Source organism: Dysidea avara, chromosome 3 (assembly GCF_963678975.1).
Source record: "Dysidea avara chromosome 3, odDysAvar1.4, whole genome shotgun sequence".
Lineage (NCBI taxonomy): Eukaryota > Metazoa > Porifera > Demospongiae > Dictyoceratida > Dysideidae > Dysidea > Dysidea avara.
Genome location: NC_089274.1, coordinates 39,456,622 through 39,480,497, shown reverse-complemented (window position 1 = coordinate 39,480,497; position 23,876 = coordinate 39,456,622). Strand labels below are relative to the sequence as shown.

At 37.3% G+C, this 23,876-nt stretch overlaps 1 protein-coding gene across 1 annotated transcript in view; it reads left to right on the top strand.

Moving 5' to 3' along the window:
• LOC136248272 (glutathione synthetase-like) overlaps positions 1 to 23,876 on the top strand; it is a 63,578-nt gene that overhangs the window by 8,944 nt on the left and 30,758 nt on the right. Inside the window, exons 5-8 of the mRNA XM_066040071.1 lie at positions 19,057 to 19,130; positions 19,184 to 19,264; positions 19,892 to 19,972; positions 20,026 to 20,217. Of these exons, the coding sequence (XP_065896143.1) occupies positions 19,057 to 19,130; positions 19,184 to 19,264; positions 19,892 to 19,972; positions 20,026 to 20,217 (428 nt within the window). The remainder of the gene's footprint in view (positions 1 to 19,056; positions 19,131 to 19,183; positions 19,265 to 19,891; positions 19,973 to 20,025; positions 20,218 to 23,876) is intronic.

Sequence of the window (23,876 nt, the reverse complement as noted above, 5' to 3'; positions counted from 1 at the left end):
TTGTGCCATAATCAACGCAATCGAGTTACATGTTTGTGTTTTATAGGAATTTTTACAAAGTGTGCGAAAATAATTAAAGCCCCCTACGGCTTAAGAAGAAATTAAACTGAAACTATAAATGCCCATATCTCACAAATGGCTGGTGTGAATTTAATCAAATTTGTCCTGTGGTCTACCCTACAAGTATAATGTAAAAACGGTACACTTTGCCATGGAGCTATGCACACATGAATATGCTGTTTTCTTTCTTCCTGTCGGTATACTCACGGTGTGGTGTGCCGGCTTTCTTGGGCACATGACACACTGCCAGTCTTGATACAAGAATAAAACAGGAATTGTCCATATTTTCATACCATGCTTCCAACAGTTGAAGTAAGCAATTAATTGTGGGCAAGTTTCATGTACTGTTCTCCATTTGAATATAGGGCTGTGTATAACAGGCAGCTAAAGCATATCCAGAAATGGTGCTACTTTGCTTGTTACTAATTAGCATTGAAATTAATTTTTTTTCATATCAAGACACATGGTAGTGTGCGGTTGTGCGGCCCAAGAAGCCAGCATGCAACACCCGTGAGTATATCGACAGGAAAGAAGAAAACGCAATTTTCGCACCTCCGTAGCTCTGTGCTGCCTTGATGAAACAAGACGATATTTGCTATGGACATGCACGCCTGCCAACTTCAGTACTCCACATACCAAATTTGAGCGAAATCGCTCAAGCGTTCCCGAGATATTTGACTTCAAAAATTGGCTTAGTTTCTTGGTTTTTTTTTCTGGTTATTTTTCTTCCTCTTTTCGCACACTTACAAAAACTGCTATATAACGTGAACTCCATATCCGATTACCTTGAAATTTGGCGCATTGAAGGGAGGTATAAAGGCGCATCTTGGTACCAACATTGGCTGGAATACAATAAACAGGAAAAGAGTTATCAGCGATTATTCATGAAAAATAACACCAATATGTTGTCACGCCTACAGGGTAAACTGCTTATGTGAAGAAGCTGAAAATCGGTGGGTGAATAGGTTAACTATTGATTGAACCTCAAATATTTTGTGGTTTGAAAGAAATCGAGCTAAAAACCATGAAGATACAATGAAAAAATCAACAGTGTGTAACAACTATGCAATCGAGATTAGCTAATAAAAAACGACTACTTGCCACACTATCAGAAAAACCACTTGCAATAATGCTTTGAAAATCGCTGTACAGATGGAGTAATCATCTTAGAAAGGCTCTTCAATGGTGTAGAAGAATCAAACTTAAAGCCACAGAGTTATAACATGAATTGGTGTAGCAAGTGTGAGATCAAGATACTCTAATAGTGCAGTCATCCTAATAGAGCAGTCACCCCAAAGAGAATTGAAGAGATCAGCTAGAAACACATAACCTGTATAGAGATCAACTACAAACAAATCACCCTGTAGAGAGTTCAGCTGCAAGCAATTCATCCTGTAGAGAGATCAGCTAGAAGATGTTACCTTGTAGAGAGTTCAGCTACGAAAAGATCACCCTGTAGAGAATTCAGCTAGAAGAAGTCACCTTGTAGAGAGTTCAGCTACAAAGAAACCACCATGTAGAGAGTTCAGCTGCAAACATACCACCCTGTAGAGAGTTCAGCTAGAAACAATTCACCCTGTAGAGAGATCAGCTAGAAACAATTCACCCTGCAGATAGTTTAGCTACTAACAATAAGTCATCCTGTAGAGAGATCAGCTAGAAGGATCACCCTGTAGAGAATTCAGATACGAACAAATCACCCTGCAGATAGTTCAACTACAAACAAGTCACCCTGTAGAGAGATCAGCTAGAAACCAGTGACCTATAGAGAGTTCAGTTCAGTTACAAAAACAAATCACCCTTTAGAGAGATAAGCCAGACAAAGTAACCCTGTAGAGAGATCAGCTACTGTGTAAACAAGTTACCCTGTAGAGAGATCGGCTAGAAAAAAGGAGAGATCAGTTAGAAACAAGTCACCCTGTAGAGAGATCAGCTAGAAACAAATAACCTTGTAGAGAGTTCAGCTACAAACAAAATCACCCTGTAGTGTTCAGTTACAAACAAATCACCCTATAGAGAGTTCAACTACAAACAGATAACCCTGCAGAGAGTTCAGCTAGACACAAGTCACCCTATAGAGAGAATCCTGTAGAGAGTTCATCTACAAGCAAATCACCCTGTAGAGACTTCAGTTACATTTCAAGTCACCCAGTAGAGAGATCAGCTGCAAACAAGTTATCCGTAGAGAATAATTGATATGTAATAATATTATGTATTATATATATAATTTGTTCATTCACTGATAAAATCAGAAATAGTTAAACTATTTAAATCTTCTTCATCTTTTTCTTCTTCCTGTGGTAAAGAAAAAAAATAGGTTAAAAAGCCCCAAAGTCGGCCATAGGCTTTGGGGTATACAAATACAATTAGAAGTGAAATCTAATCCAAAACAGCCAAACTGTAAAAAAAGAGTGCGGCCCTCAAAAAGGCTATGATGAAAAAAGATGTGAAATCCAAGGTGGTGGCCAAGAAATGGCTGTGATGGTAGGGTAACGGTAAAAATTTTAATAATGACAATTCAGGTGAATTTGGTGCCACTTGGTCTTGGCACAAAATTCACCTGGATTGTCGTTATTAAAATTTTTATCATTAACCTACCATCACAGCCATTTCTTGGCCGCCACCTTGGATTTCACATCTTTTTCACCATAACCTTTTAAAGGCCACATTCTTTTTTACAACTTGGCTGTTTTGGATTAGATTATTCTTACTTCATTATCCATGATCAAAATTCACATTAGTGTATACATATTCATTATTTTGGTTTATTCATGGCTAGTAAAATAAGTACTTTAGTGCACTTGAATGTTTTTATATTGCTGTTTTGACACCTGGTGGGATGTCACACACCCATAGTAATGACTAGGCCATTATAGTGCTATAAACATATTCACTACTTTAGTTTATTCATGGCTAGTATAGTAACTACTTTATAGTGCACTTAAGCTTCATTATGAGATTCTCAGCTCATATTTGGGCTTCCTGTGTTTAATTGTGTACCCACAATCAAAGCGATCTGCATGCTCGTATCGATACACTTACATTTGGCCTCTCAGCAATGCCTTGTCATTGCTTTTACGTTGTTATCCACAATCAAAATTCACATGGTTCCATATAAATGCACTCGGGAAGCATTCTTGCAGTTTCCCACACTTACAGGTGAATCACCCAAGTGGAATGAGTGATTTGCCTGAAATATATGCACGAGCATGAGGGCCCGCATGGGTGACTCACCTGCAAGTGTGGGAAACTGCAGGAATGCTTCACGAGTGTACATATATATATATATATATATATATTTATATTTATTTTATAGTTAACCCGAGTAATCGTGTTATAACTGTTATATTCACACCCCAGTAGATGAAGCACCTGTTGAAGATCGAAATCAGTAGAAATCCTTGACATTTTAGACTCTTTAGTAGTGCCATGCCCATCTACCCGTGATTAGTGAAGGAGACACAGAGACAAGAGTTAGTGAAGGAGACAAGAGTTCATCGAAAATCCTTCTCCTTGCTGAATTCTTGGCACTCGTTATTAGAGACTTGTTTACCAGGTTAGATAAGGATTTCGCAGAATGTACCATATGTGGTAAGCGTAGCCACAAAGCGTGGTATATCACAAATATACCACAGTGTGTCGTGGTATATCAGTTATATACCACAGCATGATTCTTTTGATCTCAACCACAGGTGTGGTATATATATGTATCACTTTCACACCTGAGATCAAAGCAAAGCCAGTGCATATCACATATTGCACTGGTTCAGGAAAGTTAACAAGATATACGCACTGTAAACAGTGCATATATCTCGTTAATTCAAGACTATATTGTACAGTTCAGTGTACATACATCTCGTTAACTCAAGATATTGCACAGTTAGGTGTGTGTATATCACGTTAACCCATTCCAAGAAATCCTCACATTTCTTTGATGTCCCTTGCTATCTCCTTGTGCCATTATAGTCACACATCTTGAGATCGATTGTGGGATTAAGTTTTTTAGTCCTATTCTCAAAGCATGCTGAAGAGTTCCTTTTATTCGTGGATATAATTTGTAATACTAAACACCTGGAAGCACTTATAACAGCATTAAACCATTGTTGTCAAGTCGTGTTGTGATGTCCTGTGTCTTGATGTTACACATCACACTAAATAGATCAATCCATTGGTGGTGTATTGGTACATTTATGTGCGACTGTAATTTATTCATGGCTAATATAGTGAGTATAACAGCATTAAATCATCATTATCAAGTCGGGTTTCCATGTCTTGTGTTTCCTTACTTACTGTATAAACCTACAATCAAACTTTTCGTGTGCTCGTGTCATTACATGTAAGTTTGAACTCTTAGCACAGCAATGCCTTATTCTTGTGTTATTTCCAGTGCCCACTATCAAACTGCACATATCCCGATATAAATGCACTCATGAAGCATGCCAGCAGTTTCCACACGTGTAGGTGATTAACCCATGTGGCACATATTAGTTATATCATGGGCACTCGTGCTTTGCCTGATATATACACTCGCACTCAGTCCTGCGGCCCTCGTTGCCATGGTATAACCATTACATGTATGTATGTATGTATGTATGTATGTATGTATGTGTGTGTGTGTGTGTGTGTGTGTGTGTGTGTATGTATGTATGTATGTATGTATGTATGTATGTATGTATGTATGTAATGTATGTATGTATGTATGTATGTATGTATGTATGTATGTATGTATGTATGTATGTATGTATGTATGTATGTATGTATGTATGTATGTATGTATGTATGTATGTATGTATGTATGTATGTATGTATGTATGTATGTATGTATGTATGTATGTATGTATGTATGTATGTATGTATGTATGTATGTATGTATGTATGTATGTATGTCAGGGCTCATGGTAGTGAGTCGTGCGGCTAAGGAAAGTAGGGCGCGCGACTACCATGAGTTATTACACGAACGACTAACTCTAATACAGCGCACACCTAAAACCTATCTTTAAACTATTCTTTTGTAAAAAAACCTCACAATACAACAAAACCTTTGGTATATTGTTATATAAATGTATTACTAAGTTAGTAATCCCTGTTATATTTTAGTGACACCGCATGAAATTTTGCTGAAAACGTCGTATTCTTCTCCTTTGCATATTCGTTAGCGCAAGCCGCTCATATTTTGACTCATATCTTAGACTGTGATAGTTTCACAGCCTTGGAATTACTATCACAAGTTCTTTGGCTAGTTAAGTTTCTTCAGTACAAATCTTGGAACTCCACCTCTCTTGCGAGAGTCACCATAAGCGATTTTCTCAAAGTTTGATTCATTCACTCTGGCACTTCATGAGACACTCTTTGATATGTAATTAAACATATGGAGTAGTTTTGCTCAATTATGACCTTCCGTTTTTCTGGGAAGTGGTGAGTTAATTTTCATAAGTGCGCTCATAGGATAATAACGTCGCCTACACTAATTGCTGATTAATTTTGTGGTCTTTTAGAACCCTATCTTAAATTTAAGACATCTCAAATTACAGTAGTGTTAATTTACAGTTGGTGAACTCAGTGCATATTCAGCCGTAAGCGTCAACGCTAGATGAACATGATCAGTGTAGTGAACTCAATGAACTTGCTATTGTGTGCTATTCTTGTAAGTGTTTGTTCTTCAGTTGTTATTTAATAATGGGTCTGAAGTAGCAGTAATGCAGCCCATAATAGCTACAGCTTTGTTCAAGGGACAATCCAGTATAATAAGAAGTTTAAGGCACATTCTTACGTGCTGGGAATGGCCTTTACTCAATCTGTTTACTGCTGGTTTTAATGGTACCTATAGAAGCCATACCCCATTGTGGTTGCAACACCGACAAGTACTTGCCTACTTGTACCAAACTGCCTTCTTTGGTTTTTTCTTTGGTTTTGCCACTTCATGTCCCAAGCTATGATGCAATACATACACTAACTGTTGAAGCTGTTGTGATATCCAAAGGTGGCTTGTATGAAACTATTAGCTTTATGTATTAATTTTTTGTCTTGCTCAGTGACAAAAATGTGTGATATCCTAAAACAAAAACAGCCTTGGGGCTGTAAAAAAGGGCGCTGCCAAGCAAAGTAGGATCAATCAAACAAGCTTATTCGACATGATTGGTAAGAACAAATACTGATATGAAGTTGTGGCCAAGTGAATGCAGTATTACCCATTCTTTTTGCATCTAGCTATAGCTATATAATAAAACTAGAGCAAATACACATGCAACTGTTATTAAATTATCATTTGGCCACTTTATTGTAGTGTGTGATTTTAAAAAGTGGCCAAATGACAATTTAATAACAGTTGCATGTGTATTTGCTCTAGTTTTATTATATAGCTATAGCTAGATGCAAAGAGAATGGGTAATACTGGCCGCAACTTAATATCAGTCCTTGTTCTTACCAGAGGTGTAGGAAGATATTTCAGGCAGGGGTGCTGAGGTGGAAGGTGAACTCACCCGCAGGGAGACGCTGACAACATTTTCACAATTGTATGGCTCAAAATCATTAGAAATAACATATTTAAGGACAAAACAATGATCACATACATGCACATAGCACAGGAGCTACCTAAATATGGATTAAAACCCTATATAACATTGTATTACAATTAACATGCAATTGTACTGGTATAAATGTCTCAGTATGTATCAAGACACACGGTAGTGTGTCGTGCGGCCCAAGAAGCCGGCGCGCAACACCTGTAAGTATATTGACAGGAAGAAAGAAAACGCAATTTTCGCACCTTCGTAGCTCTGTGCTAGCTTGGTGAAACAAGACGATTTTTGCTGTGGACACTCCCTCCAACTTCAGCACTCCACATTCCAAATTTGAGCGAAATCGCTTCAAGCGTTCCCGAGATATGCGACTTCAAATATTGGCTTAGTTTCTTCGTTTTTTTCTTCTTATTTTTCTTCCTCTTTTCGCACACTTACAAAACCTGCTATAAAACTCGAACTCCATATCCGATTGCCTTGAAATTTGGCACACAGAAGGGGGGTATAAAGGCGCATCTCTGTACCAACTTTGGCTAGAATACGATACACAGGAAAGGAGTTATGATCGATTATGCACGAAAAATAACACCAATATGTTGTCACGCCTACAGGGTAAACCGCGTATGGGAAGAAGCTGAAAATCGGTGGGTGAATGGGTTAACTATTGAACCTCAAACCTTTTGTGGTTTGAAAGAAATCGAGTCAAAAACCAGGAAGATACAACGAAAAACCAACAGTATATAACAATTACGCAATCGAGATTAGCTAATAAAAAACGACTGCTTGCCACGCCTACCAGATAAACCGCTTGGGGTAATGCTTTGAAAATCGCTGTACACATGGAGTTATCATCTTAGAAAGGCTCTTCAATGGTGTAGAAGAATCAGACTTAAAGCCACGGAGTTATAACACGAAATCCAACTTGGTGCAGCAAGTGCGAGATCGAGATACTCTAATAGAGCAGTCACCCTAATAGAGCAGTCACCCTAAAGAGAATTCAAGAGGTCAGCTAGAAACAAGTAACCTGTATAGAGATCAGCTAGAAGAAGTTATCTTGTAGGGAGCTCATGCAAGTATGGAAAGAGATAGTTCAGCTAGAAGATATCATCTTGTAGAGTTCAGCTACAAAGAAACTACCTTGTAGAGAGTTCAGCTACAAAGAAACCATCATGTAGAGAGTTCAGCTGCAAACAAATCACCTGTAGAGAGTTCAGCTACAAACAAATCTCCCTGTAGAGAGATCAGCTAGAAGAAGTTTCCTTGTAGAGAGTTCAGCTACAAACAAATCACCCTGTGGAAAGATCAGCTAGAAGAAGTTACCTTGTAGAGAATTCAGTTACAAAGAAACCATCATGTAGAGAGTTCAGCTACAAACTAGTGACCTTGTAGAGACATCAGCTAAAAGAAGTTACCTTGTAGAGAGTTCAGCTACAAAGAAACCATCATGTAGAGAGTTCAGCTGCAAACAAATCACCTGTAGAGAGTTCAGCTACAAACAAATCTCTCTGTAGAGAGATCAGCTAGAAGAAGTTTCCTTGTAGAGAGTTCAGCTACAAACAAATCACCCTGTGGAAAGATCAGCTAGAAGAAGTTACCTTGTAGAGAGTTCAGCTACAAAGAAACCATCATGTAGAGAGTTCAGCTGCAAATAAATCACCTGTAGAGAGTTCAGCTAGAAGAAGATTCCTTGTAGAGAGTTCAGCTACAAACAAATCACCCTGTAGAAATATCAACTAGAAGAAGATACCTTGTAGAGAGTTCAGCTACAAAGAAACCATCATGTAGAGAGTTCAGCTACAAACAAATCTCCCTGTAGAGAGATCAGCTAGAAGAAGATTCCTTGTAGAGAGTTCAGCTACAAAGAAACCATCATGTAGAGAGTTCAGCTGCAAACAAATCACCTGTAGAGAGTTCAGCTACAAACAAATCTCCCTGTAGAGAGATCAGCTAGAAGAAGTTTCCTTGTAGAGAGTTCAGCTACAAACAAATCACCCTGTGGAAAGATCAGCTAGAAGAAGTTACCTTGTAGAGAATTCAGTTACAAAGAAACCATCATGTAGAGAGTTCAGCTACAAACTAGTGACCTTGTAGAGACATCAGCTAAAAGAAGTTACCTTGTAGAGAGTTCAGCTACAAAGAAACCATCATGTAGAGAGTTCAGCTGCAAACAAATCACCTGTAGAGAGTTCAGCTACAAACAAATCTCTCTGTAGAGAGATCAGCTAGAAGAAGTTTCCTTGTAGAGAGTTCAGCTACAAACAAATCACCCTGTGGAAAGATCAGCTAGAAGAAGTTACCTTGTAGAGAGTTCAGCTACAAAGAAACCATCATGTAGAGAGTTCAGCTGCAAATAAATCACCTGTAGAGAGTTCAGCTAGAAGAAGATTCCTTGTAGAGAGTTCAGCTACAAACAAATCACCCTGTAGAAATATCAACTAGAAGAAGATACCTTGTAGAGAGTTCAGCTACAAAGAAACCATCATGTAGAGAGTTCAGCTACAAACAAATCTCCCTGTAGAGAGATCAGCTAGAAGAAATTACCTTGTAGAGAGTACAGCTATAAAGAAACCACCATGTAGAGAGTTCAGTTGCAAAGAAATCACCCTGTAGAAAATTCAGCCACAAACAAATTTCCCTGTAGAAAGATCAGTTAGAAGAACTTGCCTTGTAGAGCGTTCAGCTACAAAGAAACTATTCTGTAAAGACCTCAGCTGCAAACAAATCACCTGCACAGAATTCAGCTACAAACAAATCACCCTGTAGAGAGATCAGCTAGAAGAAGTTACCTTGTAGATAGTTTAGCTACAAACAAATCACCATGTAAAGAGATCAGCTAGAAGAAGTTACCTTGTAGATTGTTCAGCTACAAACAATTCACCCTGTAGAGAGAGCAGCAAGAAGAAGTCACCTTGTAGAGTGTTCAGTTACAAAGAAACCACCATGTTCTATAATAAATATATGTATTATATATATATAATTTGTACATTTACTGATTTAAATCAGAAATATTTAAAGTACATCTGCTTCATCTTTTCTTCTTCCTGTGGTAAAGAAAAAAAGACAGGTTAAAAAAGTCCCAAAGCCGGCCATAGGCCGGCTTTGGGGTATACAAATACAAAAAGAAATGAAATCTAATCCAAAACAGCCAAGCTGTAAAAAACAGTGCAGCCCTCAAAAAGGCTATGGTGAAAAAAGATGTGAAATCCAAGGTGGCAGCCAAGAAATGGCTGTGATGGTGGGTTAATGGTAAAAATTTTAATAACGGCAATTTAGGTGAATTTTGTAAGTGGCACAAAATTCATCTAAATTGCTGTTATTAAAATTTTTACCATTAACCTACCATCACAGCCATTTCTTGGCCGCCACCTTGGATTTCACATCTTTTTTCACCATAGCCTTTTTGAGGGCCGCACTGTTTTTTACAGCTTGGCTGTTTTGGATTAGATTATATTTTGTGTATACTCTAGAATGGAAGAATGGCCTTTGCCGAATTATACAAAAATCGTTATTTATAGTAACATATCACTTATATATATTTCCTAGTGTTAGCTAAATGTAAATGCTTTAACATTTAAATCATCAATTCTGTTCTGAAGCAGATGCATTAAAAGTTGTTCAGTTAACATGACTACCAGACTACTTAACACTTTGTACATTAGAGAAGGATCTCTCTGTTGTTGTAACTGTAACAGCTACCATTAATAAACAGGGAGGAGGGGTACACCCAACACACGTACTTGGGTACTGACACACAACTACACACTTCTTATTCAATATTATCCACATTATCAAGACACACGATAGTGTGTCGTGCGGCTAAGTACAGCCAGTTTGTTTTGATTGTGTATATGTATGTATGTTCTGTGTATGTATGTATGCTCTGTATGTGTATATGTATGTATGTTCTGTGTTGGGGACCACCTAGTACAGGCTAACTAGCCTTTTGTGGAACCCTTCTTTGGAAAAATTGATAATAAATAAATAAATAAATAAATAAAGTTCGGGCACGTGACAGACAAGTGTGTATTTTACAGAACCAAGAAAATGCCGTTTTTCACGCATTCATAGCTCGATAATGGCTAAAAGGAAATTAACCATTTTTGCTGTGGAAATTCCCTCGGGATAGAGTACTTCCCATTCCAAATTTGAGGTGAATCCACCTATCTATTACTGAGGTACGTGTCTTCAAAGTTCGTCTTATTTTCTTCGTATTTTTCTTCTTTATAATCTTTTTCTTCTTCGCACACTTAGAAAAATCGTAATAACTCGCGCGTGCTTTGGTCAATTTACGTAAACTTTAGATGGCAGTAAGAGTGTAATATTATACATGTAGAGTCCAATTTTGATACAGATCAGAGAACAAAGGAGTTATGCACGATTTTTCAAAATTCCAAAGGCGATTTGTTGTCGCGCCTCCAGCGTAAACCGCTTTGCAGAATACCTTGAAAATCGGTTTGTACATGGAGTAACTATAGTAGTGCAAATCTTTTGTGATTTGAAAGAAATCGCACTAACAATCATATAGTTATAACAAAATCTTTAACCATGTGTAAAATTGCGGGATCGAAATATTCCAATATAGAGCAGTCACCTTCTTTTTCGTCTTGCACAGTTTAGAAAAATCGTAATAACTCGCGCGTACTTTGGTCGATTTACTTAAAATTTGGATGGCAGTAAGAGTGTAATACTGTACATTTACAGTCCAATTTTGGTACAGATCAGACAAAAAACAAAGGAGTTATGCGCAATTTTTAAAAAATTCCTAAGGCGATTTGTTGTCACGACTCCAGGGTAAACCGCATGACAGAATAACTTGAAAATCGGTCTGTACATGAAGTAACTATCGTAGTGCAAAACTTTTATGTTTTGAAAGAAATCGCACTAACAGTCATAGAGTTACTACAAAATCTCCAACCATGTCTAAAATTGCGGATCGAGATATTCTAATAGAGCAGTCACCGCGGGGTAAAAAGGTGCACAAAAGTGTCGGAAAATTTTTTACCAGAGTTCAAACTAGAGACCTCCATACGTATCTAACACCTGCATCCTTAACCACTGAATCACTGCTATCTTGGCTGCTCACCTTAATTTATTTCTGCTTTATAAATGAAAGTTCATCAACATAATATGTAATTCATAGAACGTGTAGATCTATCAGTGGAAATTCTAGAACATTCTATATGCGTTGTATTGAAGCGCTCAGAAAAAAAATGTGTGCTCTATTAGAGTAGCTACTACAAAAATTATGAAAAAAGCCTATACCAAGTGTTTCATGTGGCCAAGTACAGCTGATGCGGCTGGGTGGGTGACATATTCGTTTTATGGAATCACAAATCACCGTTTTATGTATCTGTTGCTCCATAGTCTTGATTGGTGTAATCGATAACCATTTCTGTTATGGAAGCTTCCTCAGGATAGGGTATCTTTCATTCCTAATTTGAGTCGAACCTGTCCAGCTATCATTGGGATATACGTGTCTTTGTGAAATGGGTGAGGATGGACACTTCTGCTTCAGGATTCTGGGGAGGCCGGTAAGCCATGGAAGGCATTTTTGATGTCAAAGTGTTTATTAATGCTAATGCACCTTCATATTGTGGTACCCAAGTATCCTCACTTTATCGATGTTTTGAACATGAGAAACAACGCAACTATGAACAACAGGTAGTACTATGGAAATGAGATGGGTTCTTTACCTTACTTGTATTTTCAACATTTGGTGCAGTGGTGGTATTGATCGTGCTGCTGCTGTATTTTACAGAAGACTTTCTTTCCTTGTCTCTTCAGAAGGAGTCTGTGATGTTATGGCTGTGTTGCAGGATTAGTTATTCTATGTTACACTGCGCTATATTTGTTTGAGAGGAGCTAGATTACACATTAGGGCTGTCTGCCACTTTCACTAGGAGCACCAGTTTGTCTAGCACTTCTAACATCTTTAGTGCTAGGGGTGGTGGCAAAGGGTGCTGGTATATAACCCTAGGGATAAAAGTAAAATTAAAAAAAGATATACATGCCTTCAAAAAAATTATCTTATTTCAGTTATTAATTTTCATTTGCCACGTAGACTTTGATGATTCCTGTAGAGTAAAGGGGGAAAAGATCAAAGGAATTATCAAGGCCAACCATATACGCTGGCTTTGGAACTTGCAATTACAAAAACAACTGATATCTGCGCTATGCATTATTAAAATTTATTAGCATAACATGGCTGCCACCCTTGATTTCACAACTTTTTTCACCCAGGTTTTTTATGGCCGCACCTTTTTTCACAGCTTGGCTGTTTTTGTGCAGATTACTGCTACTAGCAGTGTTTGCTATGTCATTAAGCGGTGTTTGCTGTGTCATCACCTTCGCCTTCATCATTTCCATAAACTCTATAACTGGAATATGTTAGTTGCAATCTTGTACTCCAATCTTATTCATCTCTTCATGGGAGACACATGACATCGTGTTAGATTGTGAATTCATCATTTTCTATACTTCTGAATCAAAAAATCGCACTAGTGAACCAATGGCGAGCTGCAACATCGGAATCATCGAGGTAATAATCGTCATCGTGACCGTCACAGAATCCCTTTTGTCTGATCACGTGATCTATTTTAATAACTTTGTGGCATGCGCATACAAATTTGTGGGGATGCGTGCACCCGTGCTTCCTACGCCTCTGGTTCTTACCAGTTGTTTTACAGTTTGATCATGGTAATATTCCAATCTACTTGGCCGCAACTTGATATCAGTCCTTGTTCTTACCAGTCATGTTGAATAAGCTTGTTTGATTGATCCTACTTTGCTTGGCAGTGCCCTTTTTTACAGCCCCAAGGCTATTTTTGTTTTAGGATATATATCAAGACTCACGGTAGTGAGTCGCGCAGTCAAGAAACTACAAAGCACACACCCATGTAAAAGGCACACAGCCACTACTGTGAGTTATTTACGTGTAGGGACTGTTTCACAATATTATCCCTGGATTATGCAACATCTCTCAATAGATTTGTATTACATTATGTAATAAAAATTTTTGTCATAGTAGTAATAGTAGTTTTCTTGCGACCAGGATTAAAATGCGTATTTAGACATATTTTGCTTTATTTGTCAACCTTGTGTTACACCTAGCATCACGTTATACCAGTCAACATACCCGTGTTTGTACAGTCCATCTAGCACTGTCATTATCTAATTCTGGTTTGTCCATATGGGTATTTTCTTTGATCAAACCTCTAATCCCAACAATAACTTTTAAAGACACTATGTGGACACAAGCCCCAATGTCTGATAAACAAGTTGTCAAAGCGTGTAGAACCGTAAGTTCCCTGGGAAGTACTATTACCTGGACTGGACTGGACTGGATTCTGGACTGGAATCTGGGATCAAGTTTATTTCAGCATGCATTACACTCTCCCATGTTCATCAAAGCACGCTAGCTGGTTTCTTGAAACACTCTAATAGAACATTCAGAATTTTCATGGCACATACTGAGTTGAGGCAATATAGACTACCACCAAGAGTACTATTTATGATTTGCAGAAACATGTAGCTATGTTGGTGTAGTAAAACAGTATAAGGCATGTAGTGTGGATGATTTTCACGGGTACAGCAATCTCGTCCTCTTCCTAGTAGTTAATTGTCCCAAGCCATATGGTTTACTTAGCAAAGATCCTGTCCTTGTTTTGCTATCCTGACCTAATGACAAAAGAAAAAGATTGAGACTAATTATAATCATAGCTATAAGCAACTAGCTAGACTCTAATAAAACAATCACGAACAGTGGAGGAGATCGCTGTAGTGGCTGTACCGTGAAAATCACCCACACTGCATGCCTTACACTGTTTCACTACACCAGTTTAGCTATACATGTTCATGCAAGTCATGAATAGTACTCGTGGTGGTAATCCATATTATATTGTCTCAACTCAGTATGTGCCGTGAAAATTCTGAATGTTCTATTAGAGTGTTTCAAGAAACCGGCTAGTGCACTTTGATGAGCGTGGGAGAGTGTAGTTTGCACTGAAATAAACTTGAGCCCAGATTCCAGTCCAGTCCAGAATCCAGTCCAGTCCAGGTAATAAATAGTACTTCCCAAGTTCCCTAGGGATGGCATTTTAAGCAGAAATCTTTTAGATCCATTTAGTGCCATGCCCCATGCAAGTGTTTATAATCACCAGATGTCTTATAAACAAGGTGTGAAGAGCGTTTATAATTACCAAATGCCTTATAAACAAGGTGTGAAGAACAAAGTCACTAGGGAAGGTGTTTTAAGCATAATCTTCCATTTCTCTATTTAATTTTTAATAGATTAACCACAAAGGTAAGGTAAATACAAAACTGAGGCAACAAGCCTATAGGGGGTTACCACCTCTATGTAGTGTGTACCATGGAGCTTGTGTTGTGGCTTTCATTAACCATTATGCACATACCATGGCACAAAAATTTTGTAATGGAATGTGGTTTGCCAGTAACTGTGTGGGCTTTTGTTGTGGCTTTCAAGTTTTGTAATGGATTGCTGGGATGTAGTTTGTGGTTTGCTGTTGACTGTGTATATGAGTTGGGGTTGTTGCACACAACTTGCACAATATTCAAATTTCATGGATAAGATGGCCGCTAAATCCATGAAAAGTTCTTGCCTTATGGTAAACATACAACAATGCTATTACAACATGTAACACAACTTTAATCGACATCAACATCAAGACATTACTAAAAATAGTTTTAACACCAGTGATGATATCTTGAATTTGCACTAGTCAGTGCAGAAGTCTGACAGCCTAAACACCAATTGCATACACGCGGATAATCAGTGTGAGGTGATGTGGCACTTTACATACTAGCCTCATCTTTCTTCACTCCTCCTTTCGTTACTGAACCTCCACTTCTCTTTTCGTTGCTGAACCTCCACAAGAAGCTGAGTACATCAGTTTCAACTTTTAAAATCCATTCGACTTCTTCAAGCGGTGTACGTATTTTAGTTTTGAATTAAAGTACGCTTCACCACTCCATTGAAATCCAGATACAATATGACAAATGTTTATCATTCGTACTTCCCTCTCAAGACATGGACTTCCATCAATAATTAATATAAACCGCATACCATGTGTGTTCACTTGAGGTGTTACAAGGACTTTCCAAGAGATTTCCCCTAAATAGGTCACGTGATCATTGTCAGCAGAGTGGAACCATAGATAATATATATGGTGAAAACTTGTTTTTAGAGATGGCTCTACAATGCGGTATGTGTACTTTATATTTTAGTATAAGCTGCCAAGAATTGTTAGTGCACTGCTGAATAATTTTTTGTGTTTGTGCGCTGCTGAAGAAATGTTTAATTATTATTCATACTTCCCTCTCGACATGGACTACCATCAATAATAATATAAATCACTGTGTTCACTTTTCACTTGAGGTGTTACTGTACATGGACTTTCCAAGAGATTTCCCCTAAATAGGTCAAGTGATAATTGTCAGTCAGGTGGAACTTATTTATTTCCATTACTGCACCATGAAGTTTGGCTTTCGTTAATTATGCACATATTATCATGGTGCAACAAAATTTGTAACAGATTGTTTGAATGTGGTTCATGGTTTGCCGGTGACTGTGTAAGTTGGGGTTGTTCCACACAGCTTGCACAATATTCAAATTTCATGGGTCTCTGCATGACGACACAAGATTAAATGAGACCTGTAAAAGAACAAGCAGGCGCTGAGCTTAACCTAAAATTAAACACTCATTCAACAAACCTGGAACATTGGTCACAGCACCAAAGACACTTGCTTGGATATCTCTGATGACACAATCTAGCAGGCACTGAATTAAAAAAGAGAATGTACAAAAAATCAATATTCCAGGCTGGTAGATCCTCATGACTTAACTATGGAGTGACATGTGTAATAAATGGGCACTTAACAAAATGTACAACACAATTTTCTTTTCTGCAAGACTTTTTAACACATAAGGGCACTACCAGCTCACCTACAAGAGCATTTCAAGAGATATGATATTAACTTGTTACATCAAGTACAACCAATATGTGGTGTATGTCTGTGAATATGCACGTATAGTGTTTACACCTTTTGTGTGTGTCTTGTGCCTGTATTTGATGTAAGCATGTGTATGTAGAGAAATAAAAATAATAGTATGATGTATGTGATCTCTTCTTTTAATCCTCAGCAAAGCATCTTGCTCTACGAGTGGCAAACCAAGTTGATAAATTGTCCTCAAGACACTACGGCCACTATGGCAGTGGCCGTAGCAGGTTTTATTCATTGAAAAGTACAGAATGATTGATATTCTCTAATAGAACAGTTAGGTAATAAATGCTCTAATAGAACAGTCATCAAATCATATTAACATCTCTGTCTGAAAACACTCCCAGATCCCAGATGCAATCTCAGAGTTGCTATTTCAAGATGGTTGGATTCCCCAAGATCACCTAGAAAAGCATGCCTTGCAAATAAGTGCTTTACGCACATCTTTGATAACCCTGACTGTAGCCATTACTTGTAAATCGTAGTAATTTCCACTGGATCTTGTCCTAATAAAAATTAGCAGCTACTATAGGATTGTATGTTATATGCTCACTACTTATCAGCAGATTTGTGTTTGGTTGCAACACCTCTAAAAGGCAGAATTCATCATACACCCCCCTGGCTTGAACACTGAGTCTATAAATTATTTAACCGACAAAAATTAGTGATATACCCACTTCCCCCCCCCCCCAAAAAAAAAACTCAACACCTTTGCTGTATAAAAAAGGTGCGTCCAAGAAACTACAAGTATCTGTAACCCCATGTACAAACAGCTCAGCTGTAGAAGAAGACTCCATGAAATTGAAAGAGCTGATATCTGGAGCGGCCAAGAATCAATGTTACTATATAGCTAACTATGATTACCAAAGATTTACCATGTCCATGAAAAATACCTTGGTTGTAAAACAAGCAAATAAAAGTAACTGGCAACCAAAACAGCTGATATCTGAAGTGGCCAAGAATAAAAGTTAAGTTGATTCAACCAACTACAGTTATTAACTTGCAACATTGAATCTTAATCATTCAACTATGTTCTACATAATAGTTAGACATCAAAACACAGGGTTCTATGAAATTTAGAAATCCAAAAGGCCCTGTGTTGTGGCACATGAATGAAACGAGGGCACTACTACAGGGCCTGAGGGTTTCTAAATTCTGTAGAACCCTGTGTTTCGATGTCTAATTAATTTAGACCACAGCTCATTGTTGTACCTTCACTGCTGCTTGTTGTACCTTCACAGCTGCTTGTGACATGAGGAATGTAGTATTAACAAGCTCAATACCCCTCCCTGTAACTTGTAATGCATGTTACGGCATCTTGCTATCCAGTTAAACACCCATGCGTTGCCAGTGTTACAGGTGCGAAATTGCCATGTTTTGTATTGCCCCAGAGACAGGGATCTATTGAGACATGAACAAGGGATCTACAGGATTTAGATACCTGTATGTAGCCAATGAAATTTGAGTATTTCACTTTGCTGTGGTCTAATTGTAGTCAACTTAACTTTTATTCTTGGCCGCTTCAGATATCAGCTGTTTTGGTTGCCAGTTACATACTTTTATTTGCTTGTTTTACAGCCAAGGTATTTTTGCATGGACTTGGTAAATCTTTGGTAATCATAGTCACCTGTAGTAACATTGATTCTTGGCCGCTCCAGATATCAGTTCTTTCAGTTACCAGTTAATTTCATGGAGTCTTCTTCTACAGCTGAACTGTTTACATGGGGTTACAGATACTTGTAGTTTCTTGGACCCACCTTTTTTTACAGCAAAGGTGTTTTTTTTTTGGGAGGGGGATATATATAACTATGATGTTTAAAAACTAGTATGCGACTTTCAATAACCTGTTCAGACAGTTTAGCTGTGTTGAAAAAGAAAACTGGAAAATCAGCCTTAATGTCACATTTTACAACTCAAATATTTATAATTAAAATAAGGCATTCCAAACTTCCAATTAACTTTACAGTGACAGTTATTAGAATGTAATCAGTACCTTGAATTAAAATGTCGATTTCTATGTGTTTTCCAAAATCTGGTCACATTTGTTGCTGGAAACAGGAAAAATGGAAAGATAGATATTTGCTACATGTGGTCTACAGCTTGCAGGAAGTAATTGGAAATATTTGTGCTCTATAATCTCATGAAATGTACCTAACACTTATCATAAAAAAGTAATCACTGAGTTTATTTAATCAGCATTGCATATTGAACAGAGGAAAGGAGCAGGCTCATTTATGAATTAGGCAATTTTAGTTACGTAAACCTTTTGAAAACTTTTATCACATTGGATTTGAGACAATCTTACTCCTCTAGTTCATTGACTGTAACAAGTGTAAAGGTGGCTATGGCTAGATTAGATTAGCAGGATGTTTAATAGTGCATGGTAAACTTCTTGAGATGTATCTATGATTATTACAAACATAGTGAATAGTACATTATAATAGCTATCATTTACTAACAGATTTTGTACCCTGATGCAATCTCAATGATTTCCCATGCTGTGGCCATTGCATGGAAAGAGTATGGACAACCAAAGTAAGCATTGCTATAATAGTTGTGATTTGTGTAATATTATACTTTAAGCACAGGGCAGCAATATTGATAGTCACCAATGAGAATGAAAAAAATGTTTTTGATATAGGAAACATTGAACTTAAGATGGCTCTAGAGTAAGTGTTAAGTCTAAGATCAGTGTGAAGATAAAATAATGTAATTAGGAAAATTGATGGGATCAACTATAAAACATGATTACTTATACGTTAGATTAAATTTGGGATTAGGTTAATGGCTAGAAATCAGTTGATTAATTTGAGTATGGGTTAGAAAATCTTGTACTCATGTTTATGATCACATCATTCAAGTTATTAAAGAAAGTGCACATTTAATTTGTTTGTTGATACGTAAGTAGGTGCAGACTCCAAGCTAAGAATTCCTAAAAGGAAGCTTCGCATAGTTTAATCAGTTCTTTTGCTGGAAACATATGCATGTTAACTGAATAGGGTCAGCAAAGTAGAAAAATCACTACTACATTTTGTATTTGGTGTATTACACCTTCTTGAAGATATCTGGTATTTATACTTTGTTGTAAGATAAAACAGATCACACGCTTAATGCAAGCACCAAATATAGTGGATATAGGACTATAGAGTGAATATTCTAGTTGCTTTTGTTACTCAACCAATTGTGGAAATGTGGATGCATTAATTGTAAAATACTTCATGTAAAATCATCTTACTGCTTCAATGAACAGATTGAATGATACCTTTAATAAATACTTGTAATATTTTTCTACTTAGATACCGCATAAAAGCTGTAAGATACACTTTTGGTGAATTGAATAACATGGCTGTATTAAAGGAAGAAGATAGATTATTTGTGTACGTATAATTGGTTGAAAGTATAATATGTTTTAAGTATACGTTCCCTACAGAAATGATACTGAGATAGCCATAGTCTACTACAGATCAGGATATGATCCAAGTCATTTTCCTGCTGAGAAGCAATGGAATGCATACCTGATGTTAGAACAATCCAAAGCTATCAAGTGTCCACCAGTTTCTCATCATCTGTGCACTTTTAAAAGAATCCAGCAAGTCATTTCTAATCCAAATGTTCTAGAGAGGTACAAAAATAAATTGGAGAATTGATGTTTATACTGTACGTAGTACATACGTATTGACCTCAGTTGTATCGAAAAAATAAAACCTTTCTTCATCTTGTATGTTGTACTTACTATCCCTTGATAAATAGGGAATTAGTCAACTGTGTATAAGTATCTAAACCAAAACAGCCAAGCTGTAAAAAAAGAGAGTGTGGCCCCCAAAATGGCCAGGGCGAAAAAGGTTGTGAAATCAAAAGTGGAGGCTAAGAAATGGCTGTGATTGGAAAAAAAATTAATAACAACAGTTTAGGTGAATTTGTGTTATCTTCTCCAATTTTCACTAGGATTCAGTACTAAATTCACCTGAATTGTCATTATTAAATTTTTGACATTAACCTACCATCACAGCCATTTCTTGACCACCACTTTTGATTTCACAACTTTTTTCACCCTGGCCTTTTTGGAATCACACTCTTTTTTACAGCTTCCTCTGAAAATTATCCTAGAGACATCTTATGTGATGCAAATCACCTTTACGGAACAGTACTAGTCCATATAATATATAATACAGCATTAAATATAACAAAACACTTACAGATGGCCAGATACAGAATTTTAAAAATCACCAAAACTCAAATTTTAGTCTCACTACCTCACTGCCTCACTGACCACAGTTGCAAAGCTAGAGGCCAAACAAAGCAGCACACGGCCACCATTTTATGCCACAACAACAAACTCACCAGTGGGATGTGCCCTTTGGGGTTCCAACAAATTTAGGCCCTCTGCACCTTGTCTTTTCTTCAATCAGGCTGCTTGTCTTCTTCATTCAACGAAACCATATCAAGGCATTAATTTTCTGTATCAACACTTTCTTTCAGCAGCATATTTAGCCGCCACAGAATTATTAACATGTTCCAAACTAAATAAGAAGCCAAAACTTTAAGTTGTGGCAGGTTTTTCTCAAAACACAGCAAATTTTCTATGATGTACCAAAATTTTCCCTTGTGTAAGAAGCATGAATCCTACACGTGTAGGGCAACATTAAGAAATTTTGCAGGAAATATTCCCACACTGTTGAATTTTGTAAGAAAGATTCCTATACATGACATAATGTGTAGGAATCAAAAATTCCCAATGAAGCTCTACACATGTACGTAGGAACCATGCTTCCTGTTTATTTCAGAGCTGGATTTCAGAAGCGCTTCACTCCCTGTGCTACTATAAGAGGTATACTAGCTACATAGTAGATATCTGCAACTTCGTGACTGGGATCGTAATTGGGATCCCGTTTGTGATAGGTTTGCGACCACACCCATCAAATAAAGATCTAGGTGGACATATGGATACCACACCTCTTAACAATGCTATAGCTGTTCACTTGACAGTAAACAAGATGACCTTACCCCTTATTCGTCTGACTAGCTACACACCCCTTGGCTGACTCGAGATACTCTAATACAACAGTCACTCTAATACAACAGGTGTGATATTCCAATAGAACAGTCACAAGTTACACTGTAGCTAGCTGAGCTACAACAAAAAACTAAACAAACTAGTATTTTAAAAAAATGTTAATTTTAAATAAAAAATGAAGCAGGGATAGACCTATGCAATAAGAAGTAGTGAAACAAGAGATGAATGATGGTATTACAGCATAGCTTGGTGGGAAAGACCCTACTTTGGCACATTAGCTATAGCTAATAATTATTTTGTTCAATGCCAAAGTAGGAACTTCCCACCAAGCTATGCTATAATACTATCATTCACCTCTTGTTTCACTACTTTTTATTGCATACGTAGATCTATCCCTACTTCATTTTTTAAATTAACATTTAAAAAAAAATACTAGTTTGTATATTTAACACTGAATAAAATGAATAATTATCACATAGGTAATAAGGTGACTTGTTACATAACTGAATTGTAGCTAAACTCTCATTGTTTGTAGTTGAACTCTTTACAGGGTGACTTGTTTCAAGCTGACTCTGTACAGGGTGACTTGAAATGCAGTTGAACTCTTTCTAGCTGATCTCTTGACAGGGTGACGTGAGTGGTCTGCTTTTCTCAAGAGCTATACGAGTAGTCTGGGGCCTTAATGGAGCTCTGGCCTTAATGGAGCTCTGGCCCTATAGGGATGGCTGTGTGTGGCTGTACAACTTAGTGGTGCTGAATAAATATAGACATTTGTTGTAAATTCTAGACAGTTTGATACCTGAATGACCCATAATTTGGCCTAGTTCATCCCTATGTGTTCCTCTTTCATTTTGTAAGCAACCTCTTGCCATCTCCTCCACCTCCCACTTTCCATGACCCTTATTGGAGCTCACCTGATGCAGTGAAGAATGAGCTTTAGCTATCTAAAATTGTGGGAAACTTAGCTGTTGGCTATTTGTGCAGTGGATGTTCTGGAAGGTAAGAAATTGGTATAAAACATGTGAAAATTTGGTACACAACCATTGGTAAGCTACATACAACACACCCATTTCTTGAGGCAATGAGACCAATTTTCCCAGACTAGGCCACACATTGGTGTGAAGTCAATATAATGTAACTACAGTTATCTGAACCCCTGGGAACCATCTTGTTTTCAGGTAAATGAAAGATCCAAAACTCTGAAATGTCAAGTTTTCATGAATTTTCAAATACTCTAATAAAACACTCACTATCTAAATGGAAAGAATACTGTCTAGCGGAAATTTTCAAGGGATAAAACTTCATGAAATACATTTTTTGGCATTTTTTTTAAATTCATGAAAGTCTAGAGAATGTTTGCTTTTTTTTGCATTGTTTTGCAAAGATAGTAGCTATATGTAACCTCAAACGTTTCACAATAATTATTATCAAATGGTACGGTAGTACCGTTTAAGTAGGGATCGCACAGAAAATTTCGTGCGCCGCCCAAAATCACCAAAACTCGAATTTTAGCTTTACTGCCTCACTGCCTAACCACAGTTGAAAGACTAGAGGCAGTGCATGGTAACCATTTTATGCCACAATAACAAGCTCACCAGTGGGATGTGCCTTTTCGGGTTCTGATGAGTGTAGGCCCTCTGCGTCTCGTCTTTTCTTTTATCTTCAATCAGGCTCCTTGCCTTCTTCTTAATCCAACAAGACCATATCAAGGAATTAATTTTCTGTATCAACATTTTCTTTGAGCAGCATATTTAGATACCACAAAATTATTTCATAGCTGGATTTTTAAAACGCTTCAGTCCCAGCGCTACTATATAGTACAGTCATTTTACCAAGAATATTGGGTCAACCTCACACTAATTGCAACAAAAGCAAACTCAACAGATGTTGTTTCCTTATTATGTCCTCAATGACAGAAAAAAAGTCCTAAGGAATCCTCATGGGGGAACAGTGTGAAAATCATTGAAATAAAAATCCACTTTTTGCTCCTTAACGGTTTGATGTTTTGTACAGTGTTTATAGTCATATCTCAGCTAGGGTACTACTTATATCAAAACTTTTATACTATTAAAAAGCTCTCGCAAAGACAAATCTTTTGGTACTAAAACTATCACCTTAGGAAAATGTGTTAATGAGTTATAATTAAATATATCCTGGATTTGCTTACTCTTTGTACATGTACATGTTTTGCAACTGTAACTACTGTAGCAATGCCTTTATGCATGTTTTTGCATGCATACAGAGTACTATAGTAGTGAGCTTGAGAG